At 38.1% G+C, this 11762-nt stretch overlaps 1 protein-coding gene across 3 annotated transcripts in view; it reads right to left on the bottom strand.

The window, feature by feature from the left end:
- Window positions 1–7647: 7647 nt before the first annotated feature.
- Window positions 7648–11762, bottom strand: part of Nrk (Nik related kinase) — a 105800-nt gene continuing 101685 nt past the window's right edge. For all 3 annotated transcript variants that reach the window (XM_037198989.1, XM_037198990.1, XM_037198988.1), the window contains one exon: window positions 7648–10707. In XM_037198989.1, coding sequence (XP_037054884.1) covers window positions 10612–10707 — 96 coding nt within the window. In that variant the 3' untranslated portion in view covers window positions 7648–10611. The remainder of the gene's footprint in view (window positions 10708–11762) is intronic.

Raw genomic sequence — 11762 nt, 5'->3', positions numbered from 1 at the left:
AATGTCAGTGCCCTTGTATTTGGGACATAAATATTCAGAATTGAGACTTCATCTTGTCAGATTTTCCCTGTGATAAATATGTAGTGTCCTTCCCGATCTCTTTCGGTTGATTTTAGTTTGAAGTCTATTTTGTTAGATATTAGGATAGCTACACCAGCTTGCTTCTTAAATCCATTTGATTGGAATGTCTTTTCCCAGCCTTTTATTCTGAGGCGATATCTGTCTTTGAAGTTGAGGTGTGTTTCTTGTATGCAGCAAATGGATGGATCTTGTTTTCGTATCCATTCTGTTAGCTTGTGTCTTTTTATAGGTGAATTGAGACCATTGATATTGATGGATATTAATGACCAGTTTTTGTTAATTCCTGTTATTTTTTTTGGTGATAGTGTTGTATGTTTCCCTTCTTTGGTATTTGTTGGTATGGGACTATCTATTACCAGTGTTTTCATGGGTGTATCTAACTTCTTTAGGTTGGATTTTTCCTTTGAGTGCTTTCTGTAGGGCTGGATTTGTGGCAAGATATTGTTTAAATCTTGTTTTATCATGGAATATTTTGTTTATTCCGTCGATGTTGATTGAGAGTTTTTCTGGGTTGGCATCCATGGTCTCTCAGTATCTGCATAACATCTGTTCAGGACCTGTTGGCTTCTAGAGTTTCCATTGCGAAGTCAGGTGTTATTCTTATGAGTCTGCTTTTATATGTTACTTGTCCTTTTTCCTTTGCAGCTCTTAATATTTTTTCTTTATTCTGTATGTTCAGTGGTTTGATTATTATGTGGTGAGGAGACTTTTTTTGGTTCCAGTCTATTTGGTGTTCTGTAACCTTCTTATATTTTTGTAGGCATTTCCTTCTTTAGGTTGGGAAAGTTTTCTTCTATGATTTTGTTGAATATATTTTCTGTGCCTTTGAGTTGGTATTCTTCTCCTTCTTTTATCTCTATTATTCTTAGGTTTGGTCTTTTCATGGTGTCCCAAATTTCTTGGACACTTTGGGTCATGACTTTGTTGGTTTTAGTGTTTTCTTTGACTGATGAATCTATTTCTTCTAAATATCTTCAATGCCAGAGATCTGCTCTTTTATTTCTTGCATTCTGTTGGTTATACTTACATCTGTAGTTCCTGTTCATTTATTCAGATTTTCCACTTCCAGCATTACCTCAGTTTGTGTCTTCTTTATTTTCAGTTTTGAAATATTGAACTGTTTCCCTCACTTGTTTAATCGCTTTCTCTTGTCTTTCAAGGGATTTACTGATCTCTTCCCATTTTTTTGTTTGACTTTTCCTTGATTTCTTTAAGGGAATTTTTCATTTCTTCTTTTAAAATCTCTAATATCTTCTTAAAGTCATTTTTATGGTAGATATCTCCTGTTTCTTCTGTCTTGGTATGTTCGTGTCTTGCTGATGCAGGTTCTGATGGAGCCATGTTGTTTTTTATGTTGTTGACCATATTTTTGCACGGCACCTACCCATCTCTTTCTCCACTTGGTGCAAGTGGTGTCTGTGTCTGAGGAAACCTGTCTTGGTCTGATTGATACTCTTAATCCAGTGGGAGCTCTAGATCTAGTCGATGGTGATGGACTTTTTGTCTTAGGGAGCAGCTCTTAGTCCAACTGACACTAGTGGGCTCTGTCTCAGGGAGTACCTGCAGTCTTACTGTGTGGTAGATGGTGGTAGTCTGACCTGTCTACAGGATGTCTGCCTGCCAACTGCCCTCTTAGTCCAGTTGGGTCCTGGCAGGCTCTGTCTCAAGGAACAGTTGCAGTCTCGGAGGGTGGGTGGGATTTGGGGGGAGGTAAGACTTGGGTTACAGGGTCTGATGTGGGATGGTGGTGATCTGTCCTGTGTGCAGGAGGTCTGCCTGACAACTGGCCTGAAACTGGAACTGCAATGGGTGGGGATGTAGGGGCGTAGGCTTGTGCCCCTGGGTCCAAAGTCTAGGGGCTGGGGTATTCAGGTATGAGGATAAAGACTCACTTCTTAGTCCATTCGGGTGCTGGCAGGCTCTGTCTCAGGGAACAGTCGCAGTCTCGGAGCTATTGAACCTACTTTTAAAGAGCAGCAACTTGCTTAAATTTTTTACATTGCTATGGATTTTAGTTTTTTTGATACAAATTTAAAGTTAACTTTGTTATAATGTATGTCTATTTCTGCTCTTTTTTAAGGTATTATGTGTATGCAACTCATTTAAGATAGTAATTTATAATTAAGAAATACAGATTAGCTGGGTGGTGGTAGCACATGCTTTCAATCCCAGCACTCGGGAGGCAGAGCCAGGCAGATCTCTGTGAGTTCAAGGCCAGTCTGGACTACCTAGTGAATTCCAGGAAAGGCACAAAGCTATACAAAGAAACCCTGTCTCGAAAAACCAAAAAAAAAAAAAAATACAGATTAATAATTAGTCATCTATGATAATCAAACTTACACTCATGTTAGTTAAGTTTTCTAGGTATACAAAGATATATTTCAATTAGGTAGGTAATTTTCAAACACTTCAAAGACCTACAGAATATGGCATTTAAAATGTTTCAAGAATACAGACTATTTTGAACTACTGGCAGCATCAATTACTTCAAAGAGGATGATGGACATCGAAAAAAAACCATTAATGGAGTTTGCTTTGTTTGTGGCAAAAGTTGGCCACTGGGCAAAAATGTGCCCTTGCCTCAACTGCTTGACAGGGTGTTGTATAAACTGGACATACAGGACCTATAAGAAAATGACTACTGAATTTTGCCAAAACAAGGTGAAATGGTCCTTCAGTTTCTTGCTTCACAAAGGAGACTGCCAGACATTCTGCAGGATATAGGGAGAAGCGACTGAGAAACTCTAGGCCTATAGGCTAAAGATATTGGGTGACTGTCCAGGCAGCCAGCTGTCTTTGTCATTCTAAATTTTTGGAAGTTGCTTACAATGTACTTCCTGTTTACTGATGTAATATTATATCCTTCTGGGGTCTTTGATGTGGTTGAAGACTAAATGGTTATAATTTTCCTTGGTTATGATAAAAGATAAATTAGATATGAAACCTTAGACTCACAAATACAGGACAGATAGAATATTTTCTTTAATTTTGCCAAATACAAATAGACTAGATATTGTTTTTTCATTTTAGTTATTATTGTTTTTTTTCATTTTTCTTTATTAAGAAATTTTCTACTTGCTCCACATGCTATCCACAGACCCCCCTCTTCCCTTCTCTCACCCCAGCCCTCTTTCCCAAGCCACACCACATCCCCACATCCCCCAAATCGAGGTGACCCATGAGGAGTCAGCAGAGCCCAGCACACTGAGCCTAGGCAGGTCCAAGCCCCTTCCCACTGCACCAAGGCTGTGCAAGGCGTCACACCACAGGCACCAGATTCCAGAAGCCTACCCATAGACCAGGGACAGATCCTGATCTCCCTGCCTGAGTGTCCCCCAAACAGTTTGAGCCAAACAACCATCTTCTGTACCCAGAGGGCCTAGTGCAGTCTCATGGGGGCTCCACAGCCACCAGTCCACAGTTCATGGGCTTTCATTAAGTGTGGCCGGTCATATCTGCACATCTTCCCATCATGATCTCGACGTCCCCCGCCTTCAGTATCTCTCCTCTCTCATCAATTGGATTCCTGGAGCTCAGCCTGGTGCCTGGCCATGGATCTCTGCATCTGCCTCCATCAGTCATTGGACAAAGGCTCTATGATGACAGGTTATTTGCTAGGCTGGTCACCAGAGTAGACTAGTCCAGGCACCCTCTGGACCACTGCCAGCAGACCAAGGTGGGGTCAACCTTGTGGATTCCTGAGAGCCTCCCCAGCACACTGCCTCTTCTTATTCCCATGATGTCCTCATCTATCATGTTATCTTCCTTCCTGCCCTCCCACTCTGTCCCTGTTCCAGCTTGACCCTCCCATTTCCCTATGTTCTCTTTCCCTACTCCTCACTCTCTGCCACCACCCCCCAGTCCACTCATGTAGATCTCATCTACTTCTCTTCACAGGATCATCCATAGGGTCTTTCCCACCTATGGTCTTTCCCTGTTAGCTAGCCTCTCTGGAGTCGTGGGTTGCACTCTGGCCATCCCTTCCCTCCCATTTAGTATCCACTTATGAGTGAGTACATACTATGTTTATCCTTTTGAGTCTGGGTTACCTCACTCAAGATGATATTTTCTAGATCCATCCTTTTGCCTGCAAATTTCATGATATCTTTGTTTTTTACTGCTGAGTAGTACTCCATTGTGTATATGTGCCATATTTTCTTTATCCATTCTTCAGTTGAGGGGCATCTAGGTTGTTTCCAGGTTCTTCCTATTATGAATAATGCTGATATGAACATAGTTGAACATGTGTCCTTGTGGTAGGATTGAGCATTCCTTGGGTATATGCCCAAGAGTGGTATAACTGGTAGACTAGCTATTGTAACTATAATTTTTGCTTGATAACTGTTTTGTTACATATAATTTTACTTTGTTAAAATTAAAATCTTCCTTTTTGATTAGACATAAAAGGGGAAGTGCTGTGGGATATCTTTCTGTATGCTGTGAATATGTGTTGCTCTGATTGGTTGATAAATAAAGCTGCATTGGTCTGTGGCAGCTTAGAGGCAGGTGGGAAATCCAAGCAGATATATGGAGAGAAGAAAGGAGAGGAGAGAGAAAGACACCAGCCCGTCACTCAGTGAGCAATATGCCAGCAGACTGGCAATGCTACAACCATGTGGCAAAACATAGATGAATAGAAATGGGTTGATTTAAGATGTTAGGGCTATCTAGCAAGAATCTTAAGCCATTTACCATACAGTTTGTAATTAATATAAGCCTCTGAGTGATTATTTTATAAGCAGTTGCAGGACCGTGAGGCTGGGTGGGAGTGGAGAACCTTCTGGCTACAGCCAATGATTCATCAAGCTGTACTCAAGTGTAATCATTCCCATGATCTGTCACTGAGGTCCTATACGGAATGGATATATGTTTATTCATTTTCCCTAGGCTAAGTAACACAACACTGCTCATGGAGAGTTACCTAAAAATCTTAAAGGGGCTATTAGTGGAACATGAATGAACCCATTTTTAAAGTCTAAGTTTGTTGGCATGACTATATTAGATCATTCTTAAAAGAGAATGGAAAGAGGTAATTGATTATACATGGGAGGGGATGGGGTACAGACAGAATTAAAAGGTTTATTGGAGACAGCTTCATTGGGAGTGGGGTAGGATAAGAGGAACTACAGTTTGCAAAGCAGCAGTAATCCAAATGTTCACAATACCCAGGGAGGAGGTAGGCCATTTGAATGTGATCCAAGGTGTTTGGGCACCTAGTCCAAAGACTCTCATGGATACTCATGCCCAGGAAACCCTAAAGCCACTTCAAGGAATCAAGTATTTATTTGGATGAGTGTAGACAACAGACTAGTGGAGCAGTATCAAATGTAGCCCATATTTTCCCAGCTTGTCATATAATTTTAACTTTACCTATGGAAAAGAACTTTACATTTTGGTAATTCTATCAGTTTTGAACTCCATTATGTTGATTGCTATTTCAACTTGAGAGACTCTTCTTTCTGGTATGGAATACTTTTTTTTATTGGCTTCTTCCCTAAAAATAATTTAATTTCAATGAATGCATTGAATATATTTGTTTATAGTAATGTAACATTTGTGGATGAAGACATATTCAAAATCATATTGAAAACTTTTCACGACATTTAAACACATCTCAGGATGATACAATATAATTTGTAAAAAAAAAAAAGAACCACATACAAAACAAATGTTTGTATAAAACCAGAAAGTAAATGTCTTATTTTTGTGATGTTTGATGTAACTAAGAAAACTTTGTCATTGCCCATGAGCCTTGAACTATATAAAGGTCACAGTGGCGTCCTTTGTGTTTCTTTTCAAGGTAGATAATAAATTACAAGGATTATTTTGTTGACTTATCTTTAAATTGCAAGTTTGTGAGGATCTTTTGAAATGAACCAAAATGAGCCATATTCATGCAACCACTGGATCAGATTATACTTGGAATAAACAACAAATGAATTTCTGAATTTCAAGTGGTTGCAAATAAAATAGCATGTAGAATAAGCTCAGCCTCCCACTTCCAAAGCCCCTAATTTTCCTTTATGTCATGCATTTATTGAACATTTTCCCTGTGACCAAATAAGGAACTTTAGCATATGGGTGGTATAGCCATAAGACAGCTCCAAATCTGGTTTTTCATTTATCTACAGTATTGACCAGCTTCTGAAAACATAAATTAAGAATTCATTTTATTTCTTTTGGAACTATTATTTTGAATCAGGTTCATATGTTTCTGACTATAAATAACATGTGACAATGCCATATTTATGCTCTCTTCTATTTTCTGTTATCAGCTTTTACAACCCCCCTTTTCATTGCTAATAAACTATAAATATGTACTCTCCTCTTTGAATAAGGTTCCTACTTTTCATTCTCCACCAGACATGATGATACTGGGGTAGGATATGAAGGAAGGTAGTATTGACATTTGCTTGGGTTTACCCATACTGAATAACTCTGAGATACCTATATGTCCACCACAGTGTTCCCTGTGTACCCAAAATGTGTCATACTCTATCCTATTTGATTCTATGTCTATATGTTCTGCATATCTAGAGGAAACATTATTAGTTTCTGTTTTCATAGGTGTAGCCTCAGAACAATTTTGCTAGATATTGTGTGTGCATGTGTATGTTTTCTATATATGTTCACGTACACTTGGAGGGCATAGATAATCATTGGACATCTTCCTCAGTTGCTTGCAACCTTATTTTTTTTCCTTATTGAATCAGAAGCTCTGATTTGGCTACAGTGGCTGGCCAGCAAGCTCCAGGAATCCACTTGTTACCTCCTCCCCCGGTGCTGAGTTTGTAACAGTTTTACTATTACTTTAGGACTCCACATTGACACTTCTGAGTTTAAATGACAAAGTCTTTACTGGCTCGTATCCCCAGTCTATAGAAAGAGCTCTTAGTAGATAAATACAGCTTTCCTTGACCAGAACCTTACAACAGAGAGACCCTCGAATATCCTCTAATAGGTAGATTCTTACCTATTTTAAAGAGATTATTCCTCTAATGAGCCCAAATTTCAAGACACCATGTTTGTGTATTTCAATAATGATACAAATCAATAACTGCAAATTTTTATTTAAGAAGCCAAACAATGATACATCACAGAGTTTTTGATCAAACAATTAGTTTCAAAGATTAACTCCATACAAATTGAATATAAGTGATTCAAACAGGCACATAACTTGAAACAAATCAAAAAGTACTTAAAAGATCCCACTGAGAATGTGTGGCATTGTTCCTTATCTTATGGAGACTGTCTCAGATGAATGAATTGTGTTTTGTGTGTGTTTGTATGTGTGTGTGTGCCTGTGTATGTATGTGTATGTGTGTGCTTGTGTATATGTGTGTGATGGAAGGGGAGACAGAGAGATGTAGGGAGGGAGGGGTGGAGGGAGGGAAGGGAAGGAGGAAAGGAGGGAGAGAGAAGAAAAGAGAAGAGGGGAGAAGGAGGAGGGGAGGGAGGGAGGGAGAGAGAGAAAGAGGGGAGAGGGAGGGAGAGAGAGGGACAGAGAGAGAGAGGGAGAGAGAGAAAGAGGGGAGAGAGAGGGAGGGAGGGAGAGAGAGAGAGAGAGAGAGAGAGAGAGAGAGAGAGAGAGAGAGAGAGAGAGAGAGAGAGAGAGAGAGAGAGAGAGCGCAGCAGAGGATAACATCCAGTGTCACCCTCAGCAATGCCATCCACCTGTTTGGAGACAGGGTCTCTCATTGGCCAGTTAGTTTCGACTAGCTGGCAAGCAAGCTCCAGAGATCTACTTGTCTACCCTTCTTCAGCACGGGGACTGGAATTTTTATGTGATTTCTGGGGACTGAATTTAGAGCCATAGGGCATGGGCTTTACTGATCTAGCTATCTGTCCAGCCCTCCAATAAATGAATCATGGCTTAGGTCTCGGTTTATCTCAGAAAGAATTTAATCTTCTGCATTCTGTTTGGGTGAAGGGATGGGGGTGTATGGGAAATAGTGCTTTGCTTATTGTAGTTCTTTGATGATTTTTACCTCTTGCTCTTTGCTCTTAGCATCTTTCTTTGTTTAAACTAATTCATTATTGAGAAGTTTTGTTATCAGCCCTATCCTTTTTAGCGTTTTTTAGTTTTCAAACATTTCACAATATATCTTTTATTACATGTGCTTTGGTAATAAAAAAATAAATCACCGTGAAATCAAACCATACTTTCACCAGTGCTGCTCCTAACCTGCCAAAACGTTTATGCTTTAAACCATACTTCGAGTGGCCCTGGCTTTCAGGGGTGCCTCTCCACACATTTGTGATGTGCTGGGCCTTGTACTGTTGTGAGGTGTAGTACATAAGTCATTTCTCCTATTACAAAGTATAATGGCTATGAAATGACATTGTTCCACTTTTCCTGATTCACCTGCCAAAGGCTAAATAGATCCCACATAGATTTACACCTAAGTTGGAAATATTCATTAGTGACATTTATTGCCGATGAACTACTTGAAATATTTCATTCTTTCATACTTGGCCACCCAATGCTTGAAGCTTCTTTTTCCTTGCTAGGTGCCAAATGGCTTTTCTTCATTAACCACATTAGCACAGCAATGCATTGGTAATCTTTCCTGTGTGCTTTCTTTGGGGTGACTTCACAGACTCTGCTTGCTATTTTCCTATGCTTGCTGGAATAATTGCCACAGAGAATAATGGGAGTTGAGCTGCTAAAACAGATTTTTTTAAATGTATTACTGCCTTAAACATATGATTTTAAGATAAAACTTATTAGAAGCTTAATTTTGAGTAAATATTAAGAAAAAATTCTTAAAAGGCTTTTCCTACATACTACTTTAAATGAGAAAAATTTCTGAAATCCAAACCTAGCAAGCTCCATTTGCTCAGCGATGAGGTACTTGCACCAATTTCCCCATGGCCTTTGGTGTACAAATTTTTTTTAAAAAAGAAAACTACTTCTAAAGTATTGATTTGACATTAAAGTTTGTTTACTTAAAGTAACTACTGAGCTTTAAAAAAGTAATTTGAATTGTAAACACTCAAGGATAAGCCAGTTTTAGGATCACATTATTGTGTCACAGTAACAGAAATGTGAATCACATTTAACTTGTGGATTCAGGTTCTCCTGTAAGCTGAACACTGAGCTCCTACACTCTTGAGAGAAGTCATAAGGAAAATCCAAATCTTCATTTCTGGCACAAAGGTTCCAGGAAATGATATACTGTCAGGAAATCACACACAGTCAGCTGCTTTCTGTTTTGGTTAACCAGGTAGTTTAAAAATTATTATCCCACTAGCAAAGTCTTCAGATTTTAGAAGCAGAACTAGAGGACTTATTGAGGTATACTTTGTGGTAGGTTCTGGAGTTTTTTCTCTTGCCCCAGAACTAACCATGGCATTGAGGATGGATAGGTATAAATCACGTTTTCTTACCAGGTAGCAGTTACCATAGGTGAGAAAATATCACCTATTTTTGGCGTCTATAAAATATTTGGGTATGGACTGGCATGAATTTCACTACATTTTGCAGACTTTAGTATACAATGAATGTTATTTTTTTAAAGGCTTACTTACCTACAACAAATGACTAAATTTGAGATTATCACTTAATTACTTTAATTTCTCAGTTTGCAGTGATAAAAATGTGAAAATGTAAGTATTAGCTATCAATGTTATTTTCATTTTGTAACATTGCTTTGTGTAATAACTGGAAGGGCATTTTATATAATGTAGGACTGGGAAAATATTCAATGCTGTCTGATGGTCACAGTATTGGCTAGATAACAGAATTCAGAACTCACCCAGTCATGGGGACAGATTTGACGCCGACTTTGAAGTTAAAAAAAAAAAAAAAAACAAAAAACTCTCTACAGTACATGTATATTGGAGTTCAGTCCTGTATTCAAACTAGTAAATGTATTGTTTGGTCGATTAGATTGTCTAGATTGTAAAAACAGCTATTGCATATATTTGGAGCTTCAAGAAGGGGAAACCAAACATTTGGTTTTCTTTTCTTCTTAGATAGAGAAAACCAGTTTAACAAGGGGTAGAAAAAAATCACAACTGGTCTCCAACTGTGGATTTCTTGTGAAAAGAATCGGGTGGCAAATCCCCCTTGATCACTGTAATTTTCTTTGTGCATGCAGGTTGTTCAACCTTAGTCTGGGCTACAAAAGTCATTGTTTTTGTTTCTTAATCTAACCTTCACTTTTTTTTTCTTTTGAAGAAGCTTATTTAGGGCCAATTCATTTGAAAGTCAATTGTAATTTATAACAGGTTTCTTTACTCCACGCTGTAAATCTGAATACAGATACTGTCCAAACTGTCCTAAGAGTGATGTTTGAATTCACAGTAACAAAAGTTACAAAGTTCGTGCAAAAGATATTGTACACCATTGGAGTACATAGAGCTTGCTATAGTTAATTTTATTTATAAAGCTGCATTTCTCATTGAAACTATTATGTGCTACATTAAAAGCCTGATTAAAGTGTTTCTAACGGTAAAACTGAAATGTTAAGATGCAATGGCATGTATGTGATGGATGTAAATGTTGTAGTAAATCACTGGAACCGTTTAAACAGCATAATGTTTGTGGAGCTCTTCAAGTTTTCCAAGGGTCATAAAGTAAACCCGGCTGTGGTGATTGCTCAGTGTAGAAGCGAAGAACAGCTTTAAAAAAAAATAAGAGAAAAACAACATCAGTGAGTTTCTAATCCATTTTAGCTAGATAATTAATAAACAAACAGTACCAGTTTATAACTACAATTTGATGTAATTAAAATATTAAACCATCTTATTTTGAATAACTTTTCCTTATTTTAAGGAACATAAATTTGATTAGTTTGGAATTTAAATTATGTATTTCAAAGTAACCTTTTCATCATAGTCTATAGAATTATAATTCATGTAGTTTATTATTTGGCTTTGTTTTCACTTTTAAAATTTATTCTTTGAGACTTTCATACACTGCACAATGAATTATGATCATGTGATCATTTTTAGCACCCCCCCAACCCCTTCAACATGTTTCCTCCCATATTCTTTTTTTTTAAATTTATAACCCACTGGGTTCAATCAGTGCTGACCATATGTGCACAGGAGTGAGGCCATCCACAGATCATGGGAACTTACCAGTGCCCTTCCCAAAGAATAATGATTCTCCTTTCCTTAGCAGCTACCAACTGCCATATAATATTTATTGTAAGTGGTCTTCTTGGGCTGAAGTTCCTTATTAGTTTTAGTTAACAAGGATGACACCAATGGACAAGCCAAATTGGACTGGGGAAATCCCACAAGACCTCCACTCTACATAAAGAACTACAGGCAACTGAGCTGGGAGCTGGAAGTGGGAGAGGTGTTTTTCCCCAGGAAAGAGGACACCAATCAGTTGTCCAGTGCCAATAGATCAGCCCTCAATACATACACACAGGTAACATTATGTGAACTGAACAGCTTATATTTAGGAATATATATGCATATACATATATGCATGCAATAAAAATTAGTGAAAAAAGGGACTATGAATTTGAATGATGGGGAGGAGTATACCGGACAGTTTGAAGGGAAGAAAGAGAATTAAATCCTCTACTCATTTCAGTTCATTTCACTGAAACAGAAAATCATAAAAAAGTAGAAAATTTCTATAACTTCTTAAATATAAGCAAAAGTGGTAAGTGACAGAAAAAATAATTTTTCCTTGTATTAAAAGGGAAGACAATTTGATT

The sequence above is a fragment of the Peromyscus leucopus genome, chromosome X (assembly GCF_004664715.2).
Source record: "Peromyscus leucopus breed LL Stock chromosome X, UCI_PerLeu_2.1, whole genome shotgun sequence".
Lineage (NCBI taxonomy): Eukaryota > Metazoa > Chordata > Mammalia > Rodentia > Cricetidae > Peromyscus > Peromyscus leucopus.
The sequence above is the reverse complement of the archived record's forward strand: the minus strand, read 5'-3'. Positions and strand labels throughout refer to the sequence as shown.